Source organism: Chiloscyllium plagiosum, chromosome 20 (assembly GCF_004010195.1).
Source record: "Chiloscyllium plagiosum isolate BGI_BamShark_2017 chromosome 20, ASM401019v2, whole genome shotgun sequence".
In the NCBI taxonomy this organism is placed as follows: Eukaryota; Metazoa; Chordata; class Chondrichthyes; order Orectolobiformes; family Hemiscylliidae; genus Chiloscyllium; species Chiloscyllium plagiosum.
In genome coordinates this window covers 54,420,071-54,447,698 of record NC_057729.1, presented here as the reverse complement: position 1 = coordinate 54,447,698, position 27,628 = coordinate 54,420,071, and the positions used below count along the sequence as shown (strand labels likewise).

At 41.6% G+C, this 27,628-nt stretch overlaps 1 protein-coding gene across 3 annotated transcripts in view; it reads left to right on the top strand.

Moving 5' to 3' along the window:
- LOC122560297 (ubiquinol-cytochrome-c reductase complex assembly factor 1) overlaps positions 1-27,628 on the top strand; it is a 106,658-nt gene that overhangs the window by 60,758 nt on the left and 18,272 nt on the right. Inside the window, exons 7-8 of one of the 3 annotated variants that reach the window (XM_043710866.1) lie at positions 23,076-23,153; positions 26,714-26,776. In XM_043710866.1, the coding sequence (XP_043566801.1) occupies positions 23,076-23,153; positions 26,714-26,731 (96 nt within the window). In that variant the 3' untranslated portion in view covers positions 26,732-26,776. Of the gene's footprint in view, positions 1-7,054; positions 8,720-23,075; positions 23,154-26,713; positions 26,777-27,628 lie in introns of those variants that run through there. The other 2 variants (XM_043710865.1, XM_043710867.1) reach the window with 2 other exon arrangements.

Here is a 27,628-nt window from a genome sequence, read left to right as displayed (position 1 = left end):
TCCTAGTCGAACTCATGTTGCTTGTCATCTGTGTGTGTGGCTACTAAGGATAGCTGGTCATGTCGTTTCGTGGCTAGTTGGTGTTCATGGATGCGGATTGTTAGCTGTCATCCTGTTTGTCCTATGCAGTGTTTTGTGCAGTCCTTGCATGGGATTTTGTACACTACATTGGTTTTGCTGTATCCAAACAGCTAGTTCTCCCTGTATTCCATGAGATCTAATCTTGCTAATTAGTCTCCCATGGGGAACCTTGTCAAACACCTTACTGAAGTCCATATAGATCACATCTATCGCTCTACCCTCATCAATCCCCTTTGTTACTTCCTCAAAAAACTCAGTCAAGTTTGTGAGACATGGTTTCCCATGCACAAAGCCATGTTGACGATCCCTAATCAGTCCTTGCCTTCACAAATACGCGTACATCCTGTCCCTCAGAATTCCCTCCAACAACTTGCCCACCAGCGACGTCAGGCTCACTGGTCTATAGTTCCCTGGCTTGTCCTTACCACCCTTCTTAAACAGTGACACCATGTTAGCCAACCTCCAGTCTTCCGGCACCTCACCTGTGACTATTGATGATACAAATATCTCAGTAAGAGGCCCAGCAGTCACTTCTCTAGCTTCCCACAGAGTTCTAGGGTACACCTGATCAGGTCCTGGGGATTTATCCATTTTTATGCGTTTCAAGACATCCAGCACTACTTCCTCTGTAATATGGACATTTTGCAAGATGTCACCATCTATTTCCCTACAGTCTATGTCTTCCATATCCTTTCATAGTAAATACTGATGCAAAATACTCATTTAGTATCTCCCCCATTTAGAATTTTCTGCTATTTCACCTAACTTGTCCAGAATTAAGCACAAATAGACCATTCGGCTCTTTGAACCTACTCTACAATTCTACGTGATCAGCACTGACCTTCTACCTTCACCGTATTTTGCCACCCATTCCCTATGTCCCATAAATGCATAAGTGTTCAAAACTCTGTCTATCTCAGCCTTAAAAATATTCAGCAATGGAGCATCTGCAACCCATGGGGTTGAGAACTCCAAAGATTCACAGTCCTTTGAGTGAAGAAATTTCACCCCTAAATGCCTCTGTTCTGGATTTTTCTGCCAGTGAAGTAATCTGTAACTACACCATCAAGTTTATGGCAATGCTTATGTTCCAAATGATCCTCCTTATACCTTACTTCAACTAACCTAATCAACGTAACCTGTCTAGTCTTGCTTATCTCTCTTAGTTAGTTCTGTAGCTCCCCCTTTAATGCATCTATGTCATCTACCTTGTCTACTCTTCATAGTAAGAAGTTCTGTTTTAGCCACACTCTGAGGAGGTTCTGTGATCTATTTATTAGTGATTATCTTATATTTATAACCTCTACTTTTGGATCGCCTACCCCGTTGCCCCAGTAAATGGAAACATCTCTAAATCTAACCCATGTCACAAGCATACATGGCAGAGTGGCTGGTGAATTGTAAATTTATATAACTTGTTGCGTCCACCTTTAATTTTTTAGGTTCCAGTTTAAAAATAACCAGCAACACTTTAGTTTTAATGATAATAAAAGGTTGGTTTATTATGTAACTATTGCTGCAAATTGTGAAGTAAAAATGTTATAATATGAAATAAAGTTATGAAAATTTAAAAGTAGGTGTGGATACAAAAATGAGAATAAAATCATTCTGTTATTGTTGCAGGCTCGTTGCCTACCTGATGATTTCTCTTTGAAAGATGAAGAGTTTGAAAGCTTAAATCAGAATACAGGTCTTGTGATTGTTTCTGTAGTTAATTAGTTGCAAGTTACTTGTGCAGGTGGCCTCTTCATGGAGCAGGCTTTTGGTGGTGGGATTGGGAAGATGGACTTTGAGGGGGGTGGAGGTGGGGAAGAAGGTTTCTTATTTCTCATTAGTTGTATAGTTGTGGCACTTGCAGATTGCCTGCACACTTTCAGCTGGACTTTCTGAAAAGCCCTTCCTTTAGCCTGGCTGATAACACTCTCTCCCTCTGGTCTTGGAGCCATGTTTCAAATGGTGCCTGAGCCTGCCTTGTGCATTTAAGGTAAAATTTAAGGTAGCTAGTGTCCCAGAATTTTGTATCATGCTTTTGTGTTAGGCCATTGGTGAGGCAGAAAAACACTAGCTGTAGCCCCAGGGAACAACTCGCTCTCTAAGATGTGGAGCTGCTGGGAAACTCAACAACCATTAATCTGCATTCCGACAGATGGCTTCCACTTCCGGGCATCACTGCTGTGCATGGACCTTGGACAGCACACAGCATGAAGGTTTACACGCAATGTCACCAGGGAAGCCATCATCCAAAAGCTTCTGCTTTCCTCTAATGCGGACCCACATTCAATTTCAAAGGTTTTCACATGTTTGGATATTTCCAGCAATCTGCTTGGAGTCTCGATGGAGCCTGACCACGTTCCAGCTGTAAAAGGTCAGGTGATCTTTGGCAGCCATTTATCAAGGCTGCTTTTGTCTATTTAAAGAGAGATTAGTTTTTTACAGAATTCCTAATGCCATAACTACCCCGTTCATGACGTGTGAAACCTTTTCACAATTTTAAACACCTCTATTTAGTCTTGTTCAGTCTTCAATGTAATGCCAAAGTATAATTGGGGTCTGCTCTGTAGGCTTGCGGGTGTGATTCCTGCACTGACAGTTGCTTTTATCGCTGGGGAAGTGGAAACTCTTGTTGCTATCCAATTGGACATGGAAGCTGTTCAGCGCACTCATGTGCCCAGCTTTCACGCCATTTGGTTAGTGAAGCACATTTTGCAATAAAGCCGCAATATTTTATCCTCCTGAATCTGTACATTTTCTATGTTTATTTCTGGTTCATAGTTTGTAGCAGAAATTTGACTTCTACCAGTCAGAAAGTTACTGGCTGGCATTTTCTATTTCTGGATGTTTTCTTTCTGTCCAGTTACTTGAAATGAAGGTGGAGAGAATAATTGCAGGCTGGCAAGCACGGAAGTGTAAAGCCCCCTGAGCTGAATGCCTGAGTGCACTCCACCTGCATCAGATAAGTTTGCAAAAGAAATGATTGGAATGGATAGAATTCAAACTATTTTAAACTTTGTTTATTAGTGCAATGCCTTGTTTTCCTAAATTTGTTTTGTGCTGGTTGACAGCAACTTACTTTTTGTTTGGCAAACACACTGTTCTAGCGAGTGTGTGGATATTAATGAAAACAGTGTTGGACATTTTATTTAAGCATTTTCTTAACATATTGCAAATGACAAATGTCATTGTATTGGCAAGGAAATTCCATCAATGAATATTTACACCAAAGTTTCAGTGAATAAGGTAGTACGTATGGACCTGGAGCAAACGGCAGTGAGCAGCAAATAGAATTTGTGAGCAAAACTACAGCAAAATGTTCTGATTATAAGGGCTTGATACCTTTACTAAAATGCAATGATTAGAGGATAGTCATACAGTATGAATTAGCTCAGCCTGTGCTTTTCTGGCTTTCAGCAGCTAAAAGCTGACTATGTTCTTGCCTGGAGCTTTATTGGCATATGCCTGAGCGTTGCAATAACCAGCCATATTTCCACATGTTTTCAATTATTTTGTATTTAGCTTTATTTTAGGGAAGTAGTGAGCAACTCAGGAAGTTTAGAGGTTTCACATGGAATTGGATGAACTCCACTACATTTATCTGTTTTCACAAGAAATTTAAAAAATATAACCATGTACCACATGCCATGAGTGTATCTTTTTTTAAAATAATTAGTTCAAATGATGTTATTGTCAAGCAATACAGTAATAGTCGTGTGTACCCACCACTGAACAATATGGATTTGCTGTTGATATGAAGTTCATGACATTATTATTAGAGAACTTGGATTTTAAAGCGGGAGGAAATGGGTTTTAGTTTCAGTTCTGTGAAGGCCTGATTCATTTTTCGAATGTCAGATAGTTACTTTAAACATTTAAACAAAATAGCATTTACAAGAAGTCAGCTTATTTCAGCTAAATGACCAGTAAAGCACCTGATTAATAATGGCTAAGATGTTTGCTGAGTTGAGTTTTACAATGACCTGAGAGAGAATTAGGTTCTTGCAAGGGGAAGAGGCCCATAGCTGCAGAGATGCTGTTATTAGCAGCCTTCAAACAGTCAGGGCTGCGGAGAAGTCCTATGGTGCTTACAAGTCAGGAGGAAAGATTCAGGAGCAGAAGACTGTTCAGGTTTCAGACGGGAAGATACTTTACAAGGTTGTTGAGGCTGTAAATAGTAATAGACATGTTAAGTGGCATTGAATTGAGTGTGCAGTTTAATTTAAGGATCTCCAGGAGACATATTAACAGCAACGAGCACCCGAGCTACAAATCTTCTCACAAACTTTGAAGATATTAACTAAACAATTTGCCACAAGGAAAACAATTACAGTGTGACAGCTGAGCAAGAAGTGTGGAGATAGGTGTGACTGTTCATCCCTTAGGGCAAAGACAGGACATGATAACTTGATGCCTGCACAGCAGTGTTTTGCTGAGTGACCTCGTGGCCACTCGATTCCTCCTGTTGCAATCAAAGAGTATTGTATCAAAGCTCTAGAATCAGGTGCTTGTTCAAGGGAGCAGTTTATTGGCTCTGATCCAGGCTGGTGATCAGTATTCTGTATTATTCTTCATTGTTTCAAAGCTGGCTTGACCAGCCTCCACCATTGTACTCTCTACCATGCTGACCTGAACACATGCACAGTCTGCTGCATGTATCCTAAATGGCACAAAGTCTCACGCATCTCTCACCTATTTGCTGACTGATCTACCTGACTCCTGGATCTGTAAAGCTTTTGTTTAAGAATTCTCATCCCTGTTTCAAGATTCTTTCATGGCCTCACACATAGCCCCTCTTTAATTCCGTAAGATTGTGACATTTCTGAAAGTTGACTAGAGAGGCCATTTGACCAATCAAACATTCATTCGTGGGACATGGGCATCACTGGCAGGCCCACATTTATTTGCCCGTCCCTGGTTGCTCTTGAGAAGGTGCCGCCTTGAACCACTAAAGTCCACATGCTGTAGGTCCACCCACAATGCCCTTAGGCAGGGAATTCCAGACTGTGAAGGAATGGCAATATATTTCCATGTCTGGTTGGTGAACAGCTTGAAAGGGAATTTGTAGGTGGTGGTGATCCCACGTATCTGCTGCCCTTGTCCTTCAATTTAGAAGTGGTCAGGAGTTTGGAAGATGCTGTGTGAGTTGTCATGCAGACATTTTGCCACCGTGCTCGGTAACGTCATTGGTGTGACTTAATAGTAGTGATTATACCACTAAGCTATCACCTCCACCTATCTGCACCAGTCTGTCAACCAAGATCTGACTACCTTAATCCTGTTTTTCATCATGGAGGCTGTGTCAAGTGAATATCTGAATACTGCTTAAATGTTGTGTTTCTGACACAACGCACTTCCAGTCAGAATTCCAGAATCTCACTACCCTCTGACTGAAAAGAAGTTGATCCCAACTCTCTAACACTAAAACATTCTAAAGCACAGTCTATTAAAAAAAAATGAACTTAATAAGCTAATCCAAACTAAACTCCGTTTTAGTGATTTTTTTTTCTCGCAATATTGCTGGCTACTTTGGCATTAACCTCCTGCAGCCATTCCAGTACGGGGTGTTCATTTTTACATGTAACTCAGATTCAACTCCATGCTACTGTTTTCTTACCTACAAAACAATTTAGCTGATTGTCCAATAAACCCACTTTCTCCTCTTTAACAAAGATTTACTTTATTTCCAATCTCACGTTTCCTGATCTTGCCCGTGATCTATAAACATTTGCAACACCATTGTGGGCATTCACAAGGCATTTGGACAGAAAAAGCATTGTACCGTGAGAGAAACCGGGTGTAATTGCGAGTATGAGTTAACTTCCCAAACTTAACTGCCCCCTCCCCTACTCGCCACCGTTCCCAACTGAAGATGGAGTCTGTCGAGGGAATGGAGTGAAAATGAGAGGTGACTGAAAGGCTGTCAGGAAACTGGAGTTGAAGCTGCAACCTCATCAGCCATGATCTTGTTAAATGTGAAGTATGCTTTGAGAGGCTGAATGGCTTTCTCCTGTTCCCAGTTCAGTTTAGGTTTTATTGCTCTACATGTTGTCTGCTTTAAATTTACATGAGAAAGAAAGACCCCCGTTTATATAGCACCTTTCAGACATCCCAGGCTACTTCGCTGGAAGTGTAGGTTGTTGCCAGATAGTCTGTTTTTGCTGCTAGTGGTTGAGATAGGAGTGTGGGGCTGGAAGACCCCTCTGTTCTTCACAATTGAATACTTTCTGTCCATCTGAGAGAGCAGACAAAACTTTAAGAGCAGGAAACAGAATGCTAAGATAAAGAAAGGTGGAAAGGGGCTTTGTTGGAAACTAAACACTGGCATTGGACTTTGTTAGGGCCAAAAGATCTGTTTCTGGACTGTTATTATTCTGTAATACAGACAAAATATAATTTAGAATCCAGTCATCAGAGATAAACTTGCCTACACTGATTATGCTTCTATTTAAAGCACACATTTGCAAATGAATGTAAAAGAGAATTGCCAGACTTGGTCATCCACCTAACGTTCACTCTATGAATAAAATACTCCATTTGGAATTTATTCTTCAGTGTCAGGCACCACAGAAATGTCCCTAGCTGTTTTAATAGCCTTTGCTTTTCTTTTTAAACTTGGCTTATAAGTTTTCAGCATGGGTTCCCCAGGGTCTTTGAGGTCATTAGATTTCTGTCTGCCCAGCGACAGGTATATTGGGGAGCAATGAAGGAAACAACCTTGACATTTAGAGCGAGGCTACTTGTGGGTGATGTCAGGAAGCATTTCTTCACAAAAAGGGGAGTGGAACACTCTCCACAGTTAATTAAAAATTGAAAACCTGAGATTGATAGATAATTATTAAGTAAAGACTTTAAGGAACAAGATGGGGTAAATGGATTTGAACTAAGATCATCTCCTGATGTAATTGAGTGATGAACAACTGAAAGGGCTCTGAAGAAGGGTCACTGGACTCAAAATGTTAACTCTGCCTTCTCTCCACAGGTGCTGCCAGATCTGCTAGTTTCTCCAGCTTTTTCTGTTCCTGTTTCAGATTTCCAGCATCCGCAGAACTAGCTGAGGCCTTCGTTCCCTTTGCACCGTCTCCCCATTTCAGGATTGTCGGCAGTCGTTCATGACGGTTTAGGACAAAACATTATGTTTGTGCACTGTCAGACTAGGATCCAAGATCACAGCATCAGAGTGAAGGGATAACTCTTTAGAATTCTGAGGAATTTCTCCAGCCAGAGGATAGTGAATCTGTGGATGTAGAGGCTAGGTCGTTGAGTGTATTTAAGACAGAGATAGGTTCTTGATTAGTATGGGGATCAGAGGTGATGGGAGAAGGCAGGAGAATGAGGAACACCAGCCACGATCGAATGGCAGAGTAGAATTGATGGGCTGAATGGCCTAATTCTATTCTGGTATGTTATGGTCTTGTAATAAAAGGGCACTCTGATGAACGGTGGTGAATGTTTTCCCATGACATCTAAATCAGCAAATGATTATTAATGAGGACAATTGAAAAATATTTAATCGCCCATTATACTGAAAAACTCAGCAATTCCTGTATGCTGAGGAGGTGAATAAAGGCAACCTTTAGAGACAGGAAGGCTGCACATATATCAAATTATGTTGAAGCGGATAGCACAAAGGTTATTTTCGGCAGAAGTTTGGAATGCTGAGGATGATTTGAAGATGTTATGTTGAAGCCAGTTAAGGTCAGCCATTGATCTGGGTAAATGTAGTGGTTTTTTTATTTTCTGAGATGTTTGTCCCTTTAGGAGAGATTCTAAGCCTATATTTTCAAGAATTTAGAAGAATGAATGGTGGTCTTACTAAAAGGTAAGAAATTCTGAGGGGGTTTGCTGAGGTAGATGCCAAGAACCTAAGGGGACTATCCAGGGAGTCTAAAACTTGTAGCCGCCAAGAAAGACGTCAGCCCTAAAGAGCTGAGATGAGAAATTTATTCACTCGGATTGTAATGTATTGTAATTCTTCACCCCAGAGAGCTGTGAATACTCAGTTGTTAAACATATTCAGGATGGAGATCAATAGATTTTTGAAAACAAGGGGAATCAAGGGATATGGACTTAGTACAGGCAGGTGCATTTGAGGTAAAAAGATCAGTCAAAAGGCTTGAAAGGTCATATCACTGACTATTGCCATTGCACAGAATTAAAATAAATCAATGTTAGAACTGTTGCTGATGTTATAAATTTATCTAAAATCTAGGTTGCAAGGAGGTACTGTTTTGAGTTACTCTATTGTACAAATACGTAGAAATAGACCTGAGTTAATTCCCTAATAATATGTTCAGACCTCTTACAATGTAATAATAACTCATACTTATGTAGCACTTTTAACCTGACAAAATATCTTAGGACTGTCTCTCTTGACAGATTCTGCTTCTGTCTGAACTGTTTCAGACTTTGCCCAGAATGTTAGATTTTAGCCTTCCAACTTATTTCTGAGAGAAGTAGTCTGAGGCGATAGAAGAGGAGGATGCAGCACTGGAACTTCAGGTTCTTCATTATTCAATTATAAAACAAAATATGACACTGGGGGCCATGTAAGGAACTATCATGTCAAACAACCAAAAGCTTGGCCGAAGTGGTTCAGAGGCAGACAGTGAAGCACTTCTGGGGCTAAGGGAGCAACTGGACTGATCTCACTGAACCAGCGAAAAGCTCAATGATTGATTCAAATTAATTGCACTCATGAGCATTCTGTATTCCATATTCTTTCTGTGCTTGTGGTTTGACAATATTTTCACCATATCCTGTAACAGTGTGAAGTGGTTCAATGTGTGCTACGTCATAGGCTCTAATTGATCTTTGTCTTCACAACAAGCATAATTTCAAGATCAGAATCACCGAGGAAAGGCTAAAGATATTTTCTAATCAACCTGGTCAGGGTAGTATCACCATGCCACAAGAACCCTTATGGAAGGACTGTGTAGCTTTAGAAAGTTGTTGACTTTAATCAGCAATAACTCCCATCTGTAAGGATAAATAGGAGATAGTGCAGTTGGGAACTGGAATTTAGGGAGGAGGGAACTGAGAAGTGAGCATGTATAGCCTGGAGAGTAATTCCTGTTGCTGTCTGAATCACCACGTTTGAACTCTAGTCTGGTTTTCAACTTTAGTTCATCTTCCTAACTGTGCACTGGGTATTGGGACAGTTTGAACTTATTGAAGCTAACATAAAACTCTCTTCTGCAGTAAAAGCATTGGTTTTCTTTATGTAATTGACATTGTCAGAAGTTAGGACAGAGGGTTCCTGAAAACTGAGACTCCCTAAGTCTATATAAGCATTCGCGCAGGAGGTTACACAAGCAGAAATTTGCAAGCCTTTGCCTTGGAAGTATCTGGGAAGTGTGTGACCATATTTCCTTCTACATAATTTGGTGAAGTCTTTAATTTTTTTGATGCAAATTTACTAACCCATCCACCTATGCCTGCATCTAAGTCATGGATAGAAATGACAAACCGCAGTGGTCCCAAAACAGATCCTTGTGGCACACCACTAGTAACTGGACTCCAGGCTGAATATTTTCCATCAACCACCACCCGCTGCCTTCCCCTGTATTTTGCTACCCCATTCTATGCATCCTAAGTCTCGCCTAATTGCATTATAATTGCCTGTGCCCCATGGATAACTCTTGCCCTGTGGCATGCTTTCCAGGGCTTGATATTTTTGGATCTCTTGTCTCCACATTTGCTTGCAAGAGGCACAGAGCAACTGGTTCACAAGTTGTAAATTCTCTTAGTTGCTGGTTAAAAGTTACAGTTTGCAGCAACTGGTAAGGGAAAATAAACTAACTTTCTACAGACTTTTTCTTTACTGCAGATTGAGAAAAAGACACTAACTTCTCTTCCAAAGTCTCTTGCCTATGTCGTTCGCATTCACAAGCAGTTCACCTACCAGGAACAAATCACACTGTTATTGGTTTGTCATCGACAACTGGTTACCACCCACAAACCAATCAGCTACTTGTTGCTTATGGAATTGTACTTTGTGTATACCCCTTGGCACCAGCCTGCCTGCAATTAACGTCTCCCACTGGTTGAAGCCAGCAGCAGTGTAAACAACACTTACCAAGAGTGTTAGTAACTTTGTTTTTAAAATTGTAGCAATCCCCCCTGTAATCTTTAGTTTTTCAAACTTCCTTTTCCTATTTCAGTCGTCAACCAATAATTCAGAAAAATAGAGAGATGTAGTCTTAACCTAAATGGCCTAAAGATAACGAGGTTTTCTTTTTACAATCAACAACCATGATTGCTTGGAATAATAGTTATTTGTGGATTTGTAAAATAATGAATCGGAAAGTTTAATAGTATAGAAATACGAAACAGAGGGATGTTAATGCTTGCACCATCCATGGCTCACTAGGTAATATTGTCCCCTCTGATTTAGATATTCTTGGTACATGTTTTACTCAAACATTAAAAATAAAGTTTCATGTTCCAACACAGTATTGCAAGAGTGGAGGACTATAAATTAGATTAGATTCCCTACAGTGTGGAAGCGGGCCCTTTGGCCCAACAAGTCCATACCGACCCTCTGAAGAGCGACCCTCTGAGACAGCAAGATATAAAAGATCCCATGGCACTATTTTGAAAAAGAACAAGAGAATCTTCCCTGGTGTCTTGGTCAATATTTAACCCCCATTCCACATCAAAAACAGATTACACAGTTGTTGTCACTTTGAATTTTGAGAGTTTGCTGCATGAAAATTGACTTCCGTGTTTCTTACATTATAGCATTGACTGCATTTCAAAATGTATTTTACTGGCTCTAAATCAATTTGAGACATTCTGCAGTTGTGCTCAGAACAAGGGCAAACAATAGCTCAGTGGTTAGCACTGATGCCTCAATGCCAGGGACCTGGGTTCCATTCCCACCTTGGATGCTGTGTGGAGTTTGGAAATTTTCCCCGTGTCTGCATGGATTTCCTCCCACAATCCAAAGATATGCAATTTAGGTGAATTAGCCATGCTAAATTGCCCATAACGTTCAAGGATGTGTAGATTAGGTGGTAGGGGTAAATGTAAAGTAATAGGGTAGGGGGATGGATCTTAGCGGGTTACTTTTCAGAAGATCAGCATGGACTTGTTGGGCTGAATGGCCTGTTTCCACACTGTAGGAATTCAATGAATTCTAATTCTATGAATAGAAATGCATGTCTTTCTTTCAAAATATACTCAGTGATATTGGAGAAACCAAATATTTTCAGACAAAGTGCATGAATGGATAGTGAAACAGTCAACTAATCATCCATGTTGGCAAAGAACCATAGAAAAGTTGTAGCATAGAAATAGTCCATTCAACCCATCCTGTGTGCACTGGCATAGTAAACTATTTACTCATTCTAATCCCATTTACTAGCACTGCTCTTGATGATATGAACTTGGTATTGTGAGTTAGGAAGATTTGAGGCTGGCTATAACACTCCTACCTTTGGGGTGGGGTTAACTGTATGTGAATCAACATATCCCAAAGAGATCTTTGCCTGTAACGCACTAAACAGTGTAGCTTTGTTTTAAAGTGGGAGTATTTATGACCACATTAACTTGGCAGCTTATGATTGTGCTGCCAACTTGGCAAGGGGCCTTACTGAAGTATGGCAGTGAACCTGTTAGAATTTATTTTTGGTATCATTCAACCTTGTGTTGTAGAATGGAATACATTTCCATTTTCAGTGTTAGCATTTCCAAGTGCAGCTTACAGACAAGTGAGATGCAGATTGTAAGTTCCCATAACTTACCCTGAGTAATGTACCCGACTGAAAAGATACTGAAAATTTCCAGATTCCAGAATGAACATCTTTATCACCTCAATAGCTGAATCTGCCAGTTGGTCCCAAATTATGGGCAGTTAGGCTTGTGGACTAGTGCCCAACAGGAGCTGGATTGAGGTTTGCCTTTCACGTAGGTTTCCTGTGGCTCCCAGAGGGGTATTTTCAATCCTGGTCTGGACTAGGTATGAGTCATTGTCTCAGACGCGAAAGGAATGTTTTCACTCGTTGTGCTAATTGGCCCCTGAAAACACTCATTTCTGCTGCTTGTGTCATCTCCTGGAGGGACATTTGTTATTAAGACAAATCCAGCCAGTTTCGTAGCATTTCCATGTGAGCTGCTCTCCTACTGTGGGTTGTGTCCTCAGACCGGCCCATTCTCTCTCTCGTTAAATCTATCTAGTCTGTTGTATCTCAGTGGGGGGGAGGGCGCCTGATGGTTGATGCTTCCTCTGACCGGCCTCCTTATGTGCACCCTCTGTTTTAAAAAAAAACTCTGTGCCTGTGTTGTAGCAAATGCCATTTCCTCATCACTCCTTTTGTTCACTGAGCTACATGGACCCTCAATCTGGAAACAACTCAGTTTGAAAATTCTCATTCTCTTTCTCACAATCCCCCCACACCCATGCTTTCCCTATCTTTCTCAAAGTGCCAGCCAAGGTTGAGTTGGTAGCACTGTGAAGTTGTGGGTTCAAGTTCCACTCAGGACTAGATTGCAAAAATCAATGCTGCTGCTGCCTTGCTGTATTAAGGGAATGCTGGGATATCAGAGGCCTTGCTGTATTTAGGGAATGCTAGGTTATCAGAGGCCTTGCTGTATTTAGGGAATGCTGGGATATCAGAGGCCTTGCTGTATTTAGGGAATGCTGGGATATCAGAGGTGCTGTTTTTCAGATGATACGTTAAAGCTTTTGTGGGTGGCTTCAAGAGATCCCTTGGTGCGACTTTGGTCAATTTTTACCTCTCCAAAAGATTAACTGGCCATTATCAGATTGTAGCTAGTTGAAGCTCATTGTACACAAATTAGTTTGCGTCCTTCCTCCACAACAATGGCTGCATTTTGAAGAACAGTAAGTACTTCACGAATTGTTACAAGTTTTGGAAGATGCTGTAGTTTTGAAACACACTGTATCATAAACATGTCTTTTTCCACATCCAGTGCCACAGTCCTCAATCTCTGGAATGTTCCAGTCTTTGCTTTTTGCGCATCCTGATTTTCTTAGCTCCATCATTGGCTAACTTGCTTTTATTTGCCTGAGACCTGTGCTCTGGCACTTTCTCACTGAACGTGTCCACCTCTTTGCCTCTCTATCTTCCTCTAAGCTTCTTCATAAAACCTATCTTATTGGCCAAGCTTTTGGTTACATATCCCAATATTACCTCAGTGCCAAATATTTGTTAGTGCTCCAGTGAAGTATCTTGGAATATGTATTAAATTGAGTTACAATTTATTTTTTGTCACATATATCTGGAGACATACAGTAAAAAGTGATTTGTCACCACAATTCAGCACCTTGTTGAGTTCCAAAAAAAAAGAAATCACAAATAGAGTACATCTTCTGTAGAAGGGGTCTTCAAACATGGCTCCAGGGCTTCTACAAGGTATCCCAAGCCTCAGGGAATCCCCCGCGCTTCAGATCCTACCGTAACCAGTAGTCCCCCGGACTTCAGACCCTACAGTAACCAGGATTCTCCACGCTTCAGACCCTACAGTAACCAGGATTCTCCACGCTTCAGACCCAATTGTAACCAGGAGTCTCCACGCTTCAGACCCTACAGTAACCAGGAGTCTCCACGCTTCAGACCCTTTAGTAACCAGGAGTCTCCACGCTTCAGACCCTACCGTGACCAGGGGTCTCCACGCTTCAGACCCTACCATAACCAGGGGTCTCCACGCTTCAGATCCTACTGTAACCAGGGGTCTCCACGCTTCAGACCTACTGTGACCAGGAGTCCCCGATTCAGGCACGGCCTCTATCACAGCTACCCATCTCCGCCAGGAGACCCCACACCAGGCACCACCATTGCTGCAACCAGGAGTGGTCACAAAAGGCACTGCCACCACCACAGGCAGTGACGCACCAAGCACCGCTGCAGCTTCCCCATGGCATCAGAAGATGGAGAAAAAATAGCTGAGAAAGAAGAGAAACCGAAGGATGCATCCGGACTGGAGCCATTGGGGTGAGGAGCCCGTAACCCTAATGACCATGTCAATGCCACCATCTTGGAGATCAACATTAGGTACATTAAGAGCACAACGTAAATGTAAATTGTCATTGTCTCCGTTTCTGTGTGGCAGAGCAAAATGACCAGTGCACAAGGAATTTTTGCCATGGCTCTCTGTGGAGTTCAGTGAAAATATTCCAAGAGAAGTTCCAAATTGTTCTTTTTAAAATGCAGCAGTAACCCACTCCTCCTGAAATAGACAGCAGTGCAAGTGTAGACACATGGCAACCATTATTAGATAGCTAATGTTTGTTTGAATTTAGGTCATTGAATTTCTGAGATTTGAAGCGCGAACTAAACTCTTAGCAAAGCTGTTAGCGAGAGGCACCCCTCTTTTTTTTCTTCAGCACAACTCTTAGTTAATCAAGAAAGTTTGAGCTAAACTTGTCGGCCAAGTTTGCGAATCAAAAATTGACACAGCTGTATAAACAACACAAAGAGCTCCTGACCTCAGCGCATTCAACTGTTTGAGTCAAGTTTCATATGTACATTTTTTTTAAAAAAACCTGAAGGTTTGGTCAAGACTTGAGAATATAGGTCATTTATCTGGTTTGTTTTTTATGGAGGTTTTCCTTTCCAACACTCCTGCTCAAAAACCTGTATGAATTATTTTAACTCTTCAAGCTTGAAACTTTATTTTCAATATATTCACTTGTTAGCTCACCAAGCTCCCACGTGTGATTCTCTGTTTCAAAAGTCTGACTGTCCAACCTCAGAGTTTCCTGTACGCTTTACAACTTTCACAAGGGACTATCAGCCCAGTGTGTGTCATTCAGTCTCCGGAAAGATTAATTATTGGTACTCCTTGTCTTTTGCACTCCTCAACCTCCTGCCGAGACCTTGTCAACGCTGCTCAGTCCTGTCAAATTGCTTTATCATGCAAGTTTACCATATACATACCGAGCCTCACCTTGACTGAGTGGTAGCACCACAGCCAATGAACCAGAAAGGGCAATGGGCCCAACTTCAATTCAGCAACTTAAGCGCATAATGTAAGTTGATATTTCTGTGCTAGTACGAAGATGCATTGTTGGAGATTTGTTTGAGAGATGGTGAACTAGCTGATTCAGGTAAATGTAAAGCCTTCTACAGCACCACTGAAAGACTACACTGTTCCTCAAATGTCATGGCCAATATTCCCCCCTGAATTGCTATCACCAAAGCATTAATTGGTAATTTATCTCATTTATGGAATCATACAGCACAAGTGGAGGCCATTCGTCACAATGTGTCTGTATTGGCTCTTTCATTGAGCTGATACAATTAGTTCTACTCAATCCTCATGACTCAGCAGATAGAATCAAATAATTTCTAGAGTGCAGAAAGAGGCCATTCAGCCCAACAAGTCTGCACCAACCCTCTGAAGGGCATCTTACCCAGACCCACCCTCCAATTCTATCCCCATAATCCGTAGCATTTACCATGGTTACTCCACCTAGCTACGCATCCCTGTACATTACTGTTGAATCTGCATTCACCACTCTGTTGGGCAATGCATTCCAGATCATCATCGCCTATGAAATGTTCAACTCCCCTCCCCTCTGATACTTTTACCAATTGTCTTAAATCTGCCTTGATGTCTCCAACACCACAACCAACGGAAAGTGTTTACCTGTTCATACCATCAAAACCCCTTTTACCATCAAATCTCCGTTTAACCTTCTCTGTTTTAAGGCAAGCAATCACAGTTTCTCCAATCTCACCACATAGCCTCTGCTTTTCTTGTGGGATGTTGATGTGTGTAACTATAATTATAAGTAGGCTTTAAAAACAATTCATTGGCTATTGAGTGCTTCTTGAGGTTGTGATAGGTGCTATATCAATGTAAGCTTTTTTAGATCTCTAAGTGTTTTTCTTTCTTCTAAACAAAACTCACCTGAACAAAGAAACACTTTTCTTCATTCTCTTGTGTATCAGATCTAATGAGCTCAAATGTATAATAGTTGCCCTGTTGTTGATGAATCCCCTTGGATAAGATTTACCTTTTGGCCTGTGACTCCTAAACTGGGGTAAAGGGCACAAAGATTTGCATTTTGATTGGAAATTCAAAGTAAAGTAGAATACAGTGTTTAGGAGCTTATTCATCCTGTCAAAATTTTGACAATAGACTGGATTGTTCTCTGGTATAAAACCCATTCCAATTCTGTCTGATGACGCAAAGCTGTTTCAATATGCAAAACCCGTAATAGCACGAGTTCAGCTAATTAATGGTGGAGGCACTGCCTGGAGGATGGAGCTGGCTCTCGAGTTCAGTGCTTAGAGACAGATGCCAGCCAGGACTGGGCTTGCCTTGTAGATTTTCGCAGGCAGGAGAGCAGAGGGCCAGGAACCTCATGGTTGCATGCAAGTGACCAAATGGTTAATCATAAAATGTTTAACTCTCCTCTGCTCAAGTCATGGCAACTTTGTACCACCTCAAGCAAGTTTGAATGACACTTTCTCCCAGTGCTAACCTGGCCGTAGCATCACACAATGGCTCCCTGCTGTGCCCCTGACACCTGTGCACTACTCTGGCCTAAAATGTGTGATCTTCCAGTTTGATGCATTGGCAGTTTGTACTGGCCCTCTGCAGCCGGTAACAAGCTCTTCAACAGTGGGTAGGTAACTAGAAGACTGGAAGAATTCCATCTCTCTATCTGTGTGTGTCTCTCTCTTTTTCTCTTTCTCCCCCCCCCCACCTCCCCACTTCTCTCCCCTCCCCCCTTTCCACTCTGTCTCCCACTCTGTGTGTCTCCCACTCTGTGTGTCTCCCACTCTGTGTGTCTCCCACTCTGTGTGTCTCCCACTCTGTGTGCCCCCTTTCCACTCTGTCTCCCACTCTGTGTGTCTCCCACTCTGTGTGTCTCCCACTCTGTGTGTCTCCCACTCTGTGTGTCTCCCACTCTGTGTGTCTCCCACTCTGTGTGTCTCTCGTTCGCTCGCTCTCTCTCTGTCTTCCCCAGCCTGCACTTTGAAAATTGCAGTGTTGTGGAAGTGCAGGGCACCAAGACGCCATACAGCAACACACTTTTCACAATGCACCCTCACCTAACCTCACTCACACAGACCCGTCGAAATCCTGCCCAAAGTTTCTGTGGAATGCTCCACAATAAAATCAAACTACTATTTGAACAAATTAGCTCAGGGTTAAAAGGATTTTTTATCCTCTCACATTTAATTGCTCCTTCTTTAAGAGCTAGTGCTGTGTGTTGTTTCACTTCTGCTCTCTTATTTTGTCAGTTTATTTAATGAGGCAATGTTTTCCCTCCTTGTTGGAGATTGGCACTCCAGCTACTGCATGTGTTCAGCTCATAATGTATTCCAGCTTGCCTTCTGCACCAGTCGCCCCTTGCTCTGAGGGAGATGGGGTGGACGGTGGAGGCGAGGGTGAGGAAGCAGGCAAGAGCCTATTTCACTAACAGACTGAAAGGGTACACCAGTAGATTTGCTGCTGTTAGCACTAGGCGGCACAACAGCCGATAAGAAAACCAGGGATTTTTAAGGCTGCTTGGATGTTTGTGAGGCACTTTAATTGGCAGCTGTTTTGCTCATTTAAGACACTGGCCAGGGAACTTAATTCTGGTGCATTGCAAGCAGACTGTTTTGGATTTAGAATAACACAAGCAAACTCTACTTTTCCTGTAAGTCAATAACCAAAGCTATCACTATTGGGTCAGCGATTCCATCATTTCACATGCACGGAAATGCTAGGTTTGTCAGTGATTCTCAACTAACTCTGACACAAGTTTTTAAAATCCAATAAAAAGTTTATAAAGTTTTATATAAAATTTTAACTTGCTATAAATGTGTAGGATGCCAGAAATGTACCTATTTCAACATCCACGTGGGATGTTTCAGCACAGTCGGGCATGAAACAGTGCTATGATGTGTAGTCCACTGCTGACTGTTTGTTTAACTGCTCTAGAAATTTACACAAGGATAGTACTGAGTTAACAGGAAGGAATATAACCAGTTTAGACAGCGAATGGTTTGGGTTTTCTGTGAACATTAATGGAGTATAAATATTCACCTATCAGGCAACTTAATGTGTTCTTTGGCTTGCTGCATTGGCCTGAAGGTGACTAGCACACGCTTCTGAGGTTTCAGATTTTTATGTATCTTTTCAAAAAAAGAAAGGTCAGTACTTTAACTGCTAGGGCTGAGCCTTTTTCTATAGAGTTCTGAAGAAGGTTCACCGGACCCAAAACATTAACACTGATTTCTCTTCTCAGATGCTGCCAGACCTGCTGAGCTTTTCCAGAAATCTCTGTTTTTGTTTCTGATTTGCAGCATTTGCAATTCTTTTGGTTTTCCTACCCTGCATTTGGCAAATTTTCCTGACAAAGTGTGTTAGGGCTTACAAAATAATTACAGTGGAAACTCCCAAAACGGTACTTGAATATCTGCATTTTTATTTGCTATTCTTCTGTTTCATAGCAAGTCAAAATCCTAACTCCATGTTGGTTCATGCTAGCTGGGAGCATCACCATTGTCCATTGCCTATACTCCCCTCCCAAGTACAGAACAACCTCGGTTACCTGAATATCAATTATCCGATTTCAGATTATCCAAACAAGCTCTCAAGATCCTGTAAAAATGTTATTAAATTTAAATAAAAGCACAGCGAGAGCAAGCAGCCTGGGCTGGTGGCAGAATCAGGAACAGGGTCGCCACAGGAACCTATTGCCGTCACTGCCACGGGGACCCTGTTCCTATTGCCACTGTCACTGGACCCCGTTTCTGTTGTTGCATCCGCCAAGGAACCCTGATTAGTTATCTGTACAATCCATTATCTGAACAGAGTACTCCCTGTCCCCCTCATTCAGACAATCAAGGTTGTTCTGTGTCCAGTAGTGTTATGATCCCAGTAAATGTTATTACTGAACAAGTCCGATTGCACACTGAAGTAAGTTTTATTTTTGTTTTGAGGAGCCAGTTTTTCACTTCGCTGAAACATGGATACATGATGCTACAGACTTGGTTTTAACAATAATGCAGGAGTATATTACGGAAACGAATTGAAGATGGAATGAATCAAGTATTTACATATAACACATCCCAAATGGAGTGTTTGCTAGAGTCGTTAGGAATGCTGTAAACTAAAATGGCCGAGGGATGGGATTCTATGCAAGGAGTCAGGGAAGGTGAGTCAAGGACAAGAACAAAAGTCTAAAAGGGGAATAAGGAAAGTGATAGGCAGAAACATGAAAGGCAAGAATCAAACAGGGCCCACAATGGAAAAATAATGGGAACAGGAAACTTCATGTAAAAATGACAAGCCTTCAGGCTTTGTGCCTTAATGTGTAGAGAATTCGTGATAAAGTGGATGAATTAATTGTGCAAATATATGAAAATAGGTCTAATATAGTCAGATGACCAAGACATGGCTGAAGAGTGACCAGGCATGGAAACTGAACATTAGAGGTATTCAACATTTAGGAAGGGCAGACAAAAAGAACAAGGAGGTGGAGTTGCATTACTGGTTAAAGAACAAATTAGCACAATAGTAAGAAGGATATCTGTTCCAGTGATGGAGAATCTGTATAGGTTAGAGCTGAGAAACACTAAGGGGCACAAAACATTAGTGAAGGTTGTATATAGACACCAAACTCTAGGAGCGATATTGGGAATGGTATTAAACAAGAAGTTTGAAGTGGGTGCAAGAAAGGAACATGATTGACTTTAATCTGCATATAGATTGGGCATATCAAACAGAGGAGGAATTCCTGAAGTGTATATGGGATGGTTTTCTGGACTGATAAATCGAGAAACCAACTGGACAACAGGCCATCCTACACTGGGTAATGTGCAATGAGAAAGGTGCAATTAGCAATCCAATTGTGTGAGGCCCTTTGGGGACAGGTGACTATAACATGCTAGAATTCCTCACCAAAATGGAGAGTGACATGGCTGATTCTGAGACTAGGGTACTGAGTCTAAACAGCGGAAACTACAATGGTATGAGGTGCAAGTTGGTTACAATAGATTGGAGCACATTACTTAAAGGGATGGCAGTGGCAAACATTAAGCGCATGGATGAACTACAAGAACTGATCATTCCTGTCCTGCACTAAAACAAAATGGGAAAGGTGTTCAAACTGTGACTTACAAGAGAAATTCGAGATGGTATTAAATCCAAGGAAGAAGCATACGAATTGGCCAAAAAAGCAACAAACTGAAGAGTGGTGAGTTTAGAAGGAGGACAAAGGGATTGATTAAGAAAGGCAAAATAGAGGATAAGAGTAAACTTGCAGTGAACATAAAATCTGACTGTAAAAGCTTCTATAGGTATGTGAAGAGAAAAAGATTGGTGAAGACAAATGTGGGTCCCTTCCAGTCAGAATGGAAATGGGAATTTACAATCGGCAACAAAGAAATGGCTAATCAACTAAATACATACTTCAGTTCTCTGCTCACATGAGAGCATACAACTAACACTGCAAAAATATTGAGGAACGTTGGGTTTTGTGCGATGGGGGAACTGGGAAAAATCAGTCCTGCAACAATTCTGGAACAGTTCCTGCAGATTATAGGATAGCTAATGTAACCCTTTTTAAATAGTGAGACAACAAGAAAACAGGAAACTTGTAGGTAGTTAGCCTGACCTTGGCCACTGGCAACATTTTAGAGTCCATTATTAAGAATGAGATTGTGGAGAACATGGTAAAATAGGGCTGAGTCAGCATGGCTTCGTGAAGGGGAATTCAAATCTGTTTGAATTATTTGAGAAGGTAACAAGCAAGTTACATAAAGGAAAGCCAGTGGATGTGAACTCTTTGGATTTCCAGAAGGCCCTTGACAAGGTGCTGCACAGGAGGCTGCAAAATAGCTCATGGTGTTAGAAGCAAGGTACTGGCAGGAGGTAGAGAGTGGGGATAAGAGGATCTTTTTCAGAATGGCAGGAGGTGACTAGTGGAATTCCACAGGAAGTAGTGTTGGGACAATTCATGTTATACATTAATGATCTGGATAAAGAAACTGAGGGCATTAAGTTTACAGACGACACAAAGATAGAGGGGTAGATATTGTTGCGGAAAAGGGGAGGCTGCAGAAGGACTAGGATGAGCTACAGTAGTGGGCAAAAAAGTTCCAGATTGAATACAGTGTGGGAACGTGTGAGGTTATGCACTCTAGTAGGAAGAATAGAGGTGTAGATGTTCTCTGAATGAGGCAAATGTTCAGAAATTCAAGATTCTCATGAGGTTATCATTTTGTTTGGTAGTTAGGAAAGCAAATGCAATGTTGGCTATCAAATTCAATCATCAGCCGTGATCATATTGAATGGCAGAACAGACTCAAAGAGCCAAATGGCCTCCTCATGTAACTATTTTTCACCTCCTCCATTCTGAAAAAGATCCTCTTATCCCCACTCTCGACCTCCTGCCAGTCAGCCAATCCTGTCCATGCCAGTACCTTGCTCCTAACACCATGGCAAAAAAAAACACTTCAGAGCTTCCTAACGGAAGCCTAGTACATTGGGTTGTTTATTCTGTTCACTCATAAAAACTTACCAAAAGTAAACAAATATCCATTAGCCTTCAAAAGCCATCTAACAAACCAAGGCTTCAGAAAACCATGCAAATTAATCATTAAACCCCTTCATAGACATGGGCCAAAATCACCATGCCACTAGTTCAATATCCAAACTCTAAAATAAAATAAATGATATTAAAATATTTATCTACAACTCTCGTGTGTATCACAGTTGGGAATCCCCCTGCCCATATCGACAGTGTAAAAATCCCATCCCTTTGTCCGGTGGTAAAGATTTCCCCCTCCCTTTGTGGAGTGCCTATGGATCATCTTAGTGGAGATCCAACCCTTACCCCATCCCTCCCCAAAATCACACACTCCCAGGTCTGAGAAACAGAAGATGCTTACGGCATAGAAAAAGACCATTTTGCCCACTGTGTTTGCTTAAAATTAAGCTGAGCTCATTTATGAATAGCCATCTCATGTCATATGAGTAAAATGTATAGGGCATGGAAGGGAGATCGATGATTCAAACTGCTTCTCTGTTGAGGCCTTTTGTGCTTCTTGGGACATAAGATCAGTCACAATGTAATTAAATGGCAGAGGAGGGTGAAGAAGCTGAAGGATTTTCACACTGAGTTTATCCATGTCCATGATATCCCTGTTACCTGTCAACCATATCAAGTCCAATATATAGGTGTGTCTTTGTTTTCCTTATGGAGAAAGGGCAGGTTAAGGCTCATGAATGCTGTAATTTTGAAATGAAAGTATTAGAAGATACAATGTAGAAACAGGTTATTCAGCCCAACCAGCCCTTTATGTTCCACACAAGCAATAGGTGATGTAAGCCAACTAGTTACTGGATGTGAGTTTGCTCTTTGAGGTGGGAGGTTCAGTCTCAGACATTTTGTCACCATACTAGGTAACATCATCAGTGAGTCTCCAGTGAAGCCTTGTGTCAATTTATCTAGTTTTTTCTGCAGGTCTAATTTTTTTAATTTTCTGTGTTTGCTGCTGTCTAATGCGTATGGCTTGTTGTACTGTGTCTGTCTATTCATGGTCTGTTGCGTTGTGAGTAAAGGTTTTTGGCGCGAAATTTCCCGATTGTATTTAGAGTCAGTTGTGGGCATTGTTAATCATTTTTCGAAGCATTCTGCAGCCGTTTTGTTCTGCTATTCTTTTAGCTACTGGGATGTTATGGGGAGGTTTGTATTTCAGACATTTTGGTAGTTCTTTCACTGGAGGCTCACTGATGTTACCTAGTATGGTAACAAAGAAGTGTCTGAAACTGAACCTTCCAGCTCAGCAACCAAACTCACATCCAGAACCTCAACCTGAGTTACAAATCTTTTCAAAACTGGCTAACAACTAGTTACTGGTAACCATTTCAGGATACACTTAGAAGCTGCTGCTGTTCACACCTGAGTGTCCCTGGATTTGATATTGAACATTTCTCTTCATATCTTACTATCTGATCTCTCCACTGAGGAAAAGGTGCAGTTGATTACATGTCGAATATTCATTTGTGGTACCATTTGTGCCCCTCAGATCGAGTCATTTGTGCTGAAGGAGGACATGAGAGTTATGACAGAAACTTTCTACGCTGCTATTTTTGGATATGATGAGGTGAGTGTTGATTTTTATTTTTAAAACCACGGAATTGTTACAGTGCACAAAGAGGCCATTTGATCCATCATGTTAGCACTAGCTTTCTAAACTAGTCTTTCTCAAAGTCCTATATATTATTCCTATTTTAAATAATCCCTTTTTAAATGCATCAATTGAACCTGCCTATATCACCCTTCCAGGCAGTGTATTCCAGGCAGCGTGTTCCAAATCCAAACCATATACATTGCATTTATTTCCTTTTGCAAGTTATCTAATATCTGTTTCCACCAGTTCTGATCCTTTTGTTGAGTGGGAATAGTTTTTCCCTGTCTACTCTATTCAGCTCATTCATGATTTTGAATTGTTAAATCAAAAATCTTTTTTTAGCCTTGTCCTTTCCAAATAAAATTGTCCCAACCTTTGCCACTTATCTTCATAACTGAAGTTTCTCATCCCTGGAACCATTCTAAGAAACCTCTTCTGTACTTTCTCCCATACAGTCACATCTTTCCTGAGGTGTGATGGCCAGAACTGTGTACAGTACTCCAGCTGAAGTCTAACTCGTGTCGTTGACAAATTCATTATAACATCCTTAGTCTTGTACTTCACAGTTCTGAAGTTCTGGCCCTCTGGAAAATAGGAAACACTTTTCAAGGTTTCAAGGTATGGTGACTGAGTGGTTAGCACTGCTGCCTCACAGCACCAGGAACCCAGGTTCGATTCCAGCCTCGGGTGACTGTCTGTGTGGAGTTTGTACGTTCTCCCCATGTCTGCATGGATTTCCTCCAGGTGCTCCGGTTTCCTCCACAGTCCAAAACTCTGTAGGTTAGGTGAATTTGCCATGCTAACTTGCCCAGAGTGTTCAAGCAAGTGTAGCTTATGTGCATTAGTGAGGCATAAATACCGGGTAGAGGGAATGGGTCTGGGTGGGTTACTGTTTAGAGGGTCAGTGTGGACTTGTTGGGCCGAAGGGCCTGTTACCACACTAGAGATTCTATTCTGTTGTAATTATTGGTTCATTGTTTGTGTCAGGTATGACAGTAACCGTGTGCACATCTTGTGACAGTGTATCCAACCTTCAGATTTGATTTGATTTTATTGTCATGTGTACTCTAGTACAGGAGTACGGTGAAACATGTATAATGTCATCACACAAGGTGCAAGTACCTCGGCACAGAATCTTAAGAACAAGGTAGAAAGAACAAAGTTGAACATTGCAGTAATTATAATGTGGCGTAAAACATACAAAGTAAGTTTAAAAGTTGCGCATTGCAGACCCTGTTAGTTTTATGTAGAAGATAAAGCTGAAAGTTCAAACATTACAGTCTTTCTTAAGTGCTTTATCCATGGTGGGACTGCACTTCGAGGAATCACCTTGAGACCCGAAGTCCACACTAACTAGGGCTGCACAATATACAGCTGTTGTTTTTTTAAAATAAAACACTTCTTTAAACAAAAGTTTGTGAAATTTAGTGCTCTCTCCTCCAGAAGACATTTGATGGTGTAGGGTGGGGGATTGGATTGAAAACATCAAACTGGTAATAGTAGAATTTTCAGTAAGCAGCAGTTAATATGGGTGATGGAACCAAGGACGATTGATAAATGGAGCTGAGGTATAAATCGTCCTAAATCTAATTGACTGACAGCATTAATTCAAGGGGCTGAATGTTACCTTGTGTGCCTGTACAAAATTCCATGTCAGCTTTCAAATGAAGAGTAGCTACTTAGTTCCTTTGTGTGGAGAGCTCAAGTCTGGCAATAGAAACCACAGTTGGTCACAAGTGCTACAAAGACTTGCTTAAGGCTTAGGGTAAGTGATGACAGTGATATTGTTGCTGGGCTTGTAATGCAGAAGCCTGCATGATAGTCTGGGGACACAGGTTCAGATTCCACAACCACAGAGTAGAATTTGAATTTAGTAAAAATCTTGAAATAAAGTCTAATAATGTGTCGGATTGTGACTTTGGGGGAAGGGTGAACAGCCCCAAGTCGTGGTCTATGTAGGTACCAAAGACATAGGTAGAAAATGGGATAGGGATGTAAGGCAGGATTTCAGGGAGCTAGGGTGGAAGCTGAGAGCTAGAACAAACAGAGTTGTTATCTCTGGTTTGTTACCTGTGTCACGTGATAACAAGTTGAAGAACAGGGAGCGCTATCAGCTGAACACATGGCTGCAAGGATGGTGAAGGAGGGAGGGTTTCAGGTATATGGATAATTGGGGCTAATTCTGAGGAAGGTGGGACCTCTACAAACAGGACAGTCTTCACTTGAACCAGAGGGGTACTAATATGTTGGGTGGGAAATTTGCTGGTGCTATTTGGGTGGGTTTAAACTAGCTCAGCAGGGGAGAGAGGGTGCTGTAGTTCCAGTGCACAGGAAGATGTGAGGAGGAAGGATATGGACAGAATTTCACGGTCACAGGAGTGTGCTGACAGACAGCAAACTGGTTTGAAGTGTGTCTACTTCAACATCGGGGATATCCAGAATACGGTAAGTAAGTTTACAGCATGGATAGGTACCTGGGACTTCGATGTTGTGGCTATTTCGGAGACATGGATAGAGCAAGGTCAGGAATGGATATTGCAGGTCTTTCATTAAGATCAGACAAGGCAGTAAAAGAGGGGGAGGTGTGGCTTTGTAGTCAAAGACAGTATAATGGTTGAGAGAACTTTTGACGAGGACTCGTCTACTGAGGTGGTATGGGCTAAGGTTAGAAACAGGAAAGGAGAGGTCACACTAGGAGTTTTTTTATAGGCTCCACAGAGTTCCAGGGAGGTGGAGGAGAGGATTGGCAAAACAATTCTGGGTAGGAGTGAAAGGAACAGGGTAATCATTATGGGGGACTTTCACTTCAACTTGAGTACGTCGGATGGATCAATCTTTGTTCAATGTGTACAGGAGGGTTTCCTGATACAGCATGTCAAAGGACTGACGAGACGGGAGGCCACACTGGATCTGGTGCTTGGTAATGAAGCAGGCCAGGTGTTTGATTTAGTGACAGGTGAGCACTTTGGAGAGAGTGACAATAATTTGGTTAAGTTTAGTTTAACGATGGAAAGGGATAGGTACATGCACAGGGCAAGAGTTATAGATGGGGGAAGGCCAATTATAATGCAATTAGGCAAGACTTAGGAGACATAGAATGGGGGAGCAAAATGCAGGGGCTGGGGACAATCAAACTGTAGAATTGGTTGAAGGAACAGGTATTGCGTGTCCTTGATAGGTATGTCCCTGTCAGGCAGGGAGGAAGTGACAAGGTAAGGGAAATGTGATTTACTAAAGAAATTATATCTCTTGTTAAGCGGAAGAGGGAGGCTTATGTGATGTTGAGATAGATGGTTCAGATGAGGTGATGGAGAGTTAAAGATTAGCTACTTTAAAGAGAGAGTTAAGAAGAGCAAGGAGGGGACATGACCAGTTTTTAGCAGGTAGAATAAAGAGAACCGTAAAGTTTTCTATAGGTATGTGAAGAATAAAAGGATGACCAGGATAGGAATAGAGCCAGTCAAAGACCGAAGTGAACCCTGTGGAGATCGGAGAGGTGCTAAATGAATATTTCTCATCTGTTTTGACTCCAGAAAAGAAGAATATTGTAGAGGAGAAGACTGAAGATACAGGCTTTTAGACGAGAAAGGATTGAGGTTAGTAAGGAGGAGATGTTTCAATTCTAGGAGGAGTGAAAGTAGGTAAGTCCCCTGGGCTGGCTGGGATTTATCTGAGGATTCTCTGGGAAGCCAGGGAGGAGATGGTGGAGCCTTTGGCCTTGATCTTTGAGTCATCATTGTCTACAGGTTTAGTACCTAAGGACTGGAGGATTGAAAGTATTGTGCCTTGTTCAAGAATTAGAGACGACCTAGGTAATTAATGACCAGTGAGCCCGACGTCTGTTATAGGAGAAGTTTTGGAAAGGATTATAAGAGAGAGGATTTATAATGATGTAGCAAGCAACAATTTGATTGGAGGTAGTCAACACTGTTTTGTCAGGGACAGGTCGTGTCTCACAAACCTTGTTTTGTCAGGGACAGGTCGTGTCTCACAAACCTCATTGAGTATTTGAGAAGGTGACCAAGCATGTAGATGAGGGTAGGGCAGTTGACATGGTGTACATGGACTTTAGTAAAGCCTTTGATAAGGTTCCACATGGTAGGCTGATGGAAAAATGGGTTTGAAGGTGAATTCGCGTTTTGAATTTAGCAGTTTGAATTAGAAACTTGCTTTCTGTAAGAAGGCAGTCAGTCGTGGATGATGGAAAATATTCTGCCTGGAATCCGGTTACTAGTGATGTGTCACAAGGATCTGTTTTGGGACTGCTATTACATAGAACATTACAGCGCAGTACAGGCCCTTCGGCTCTTGATGTTGCACCAACCAGTCATACCAATCTGAAGCCCATCTAACCTACACTATTCCATGAACGTCCGTATGCTTGTCCAATGACGACTTAAATGTACTTAAAGTTGGCGAATCTACTACCATTGCAGGCAAAGCATTCC